Source organism: Bison bison, unplaced genomic scaffold (assembly GCF_000754665.1).
Source record: "Bison bison bison isolate TAMUID 2011002044 unplaced genomic scaffold, Bison_UMD1.0 scf7180017864375, whole genome shotgun sequence".
Lineage (NCBI taxonomy): Eukaryota > Metazoa > Chordata > Mammalia > Artiodactyla > Bovidae > Bison > Bison bison.
The window spans coordinates 6,267,033-6,267,462 of NW_011494947.1; the positions used below are offsets into that span (position 1 = coordinate 6,267,033).

Genomic DNA, 430 nt, shown 5'->3' on the forward strand with positions numbered 1-430 from the left:
TTTGAAAAGAAAGGTGCACACCTGGTCTGTCGTCTTTCCTGGGGAAAGTTGCTCGGCCATTTTTAGAGTCTTGAGGTCCGAAACGGCGATGATCTGCTGGCTGGCGCGGGGCTGGCTGGCGTTACTGCACGTCGGGCGCACGACTGCAAGTTGATGCAAAATCTGCTGCAGAAAGAGGACTGCGGGAGCAGGGAGTGTGCGAGAGCGCAGAGGATTGCGGGAGCAAGGAATGTGCGAGAGCGCGGGCGCGCGCCCCTCTTGAGTCCTGCCGCGCCCCGTCGCTTCCTCTGGAGGCTTACGTTGCTCCTACCCCGCTCGCGCGCAGCCGCGGAGCTTACCCGGAAGGGATCGAAGCCGGGTCACCTTTAAGGGACCTGGAAGGGAGTGTTTGGCCTCCGGAACGGCGTCGCGATGTGGTTCGAGGTTCTTC

The 430-nt window shown here is 61.6% G+C and overlaps 1 protein-coding gene across 1 annotated transcript in view; it reads right to left on the bottom strand.

Annotated features, from left to right (window-relative positions):
• The window catches only part of RNF113A (ring finger protein 113A), a 2,280-nt gene that overhangs the window by 862 nt on the left and 988 nt on the right, over nucleotides 1–430 (bottom strand). Inside the window, exons 2-3 of the mRNA XM_010856972.1 lie at nucleotides 339–426; nucleotides 22–179 (exon numbers count right to left, since the gene is read on the bottom strand). Of these exons, the coding sequence (XP_010855274.1) occupies nucleotides 22–179; nucleotides 339–426 (246 nt within the window). The remainder of the gene's footprint in view (nucleotides 1–21; nucleotides 180–338; nucleotides 427–430) is intronic.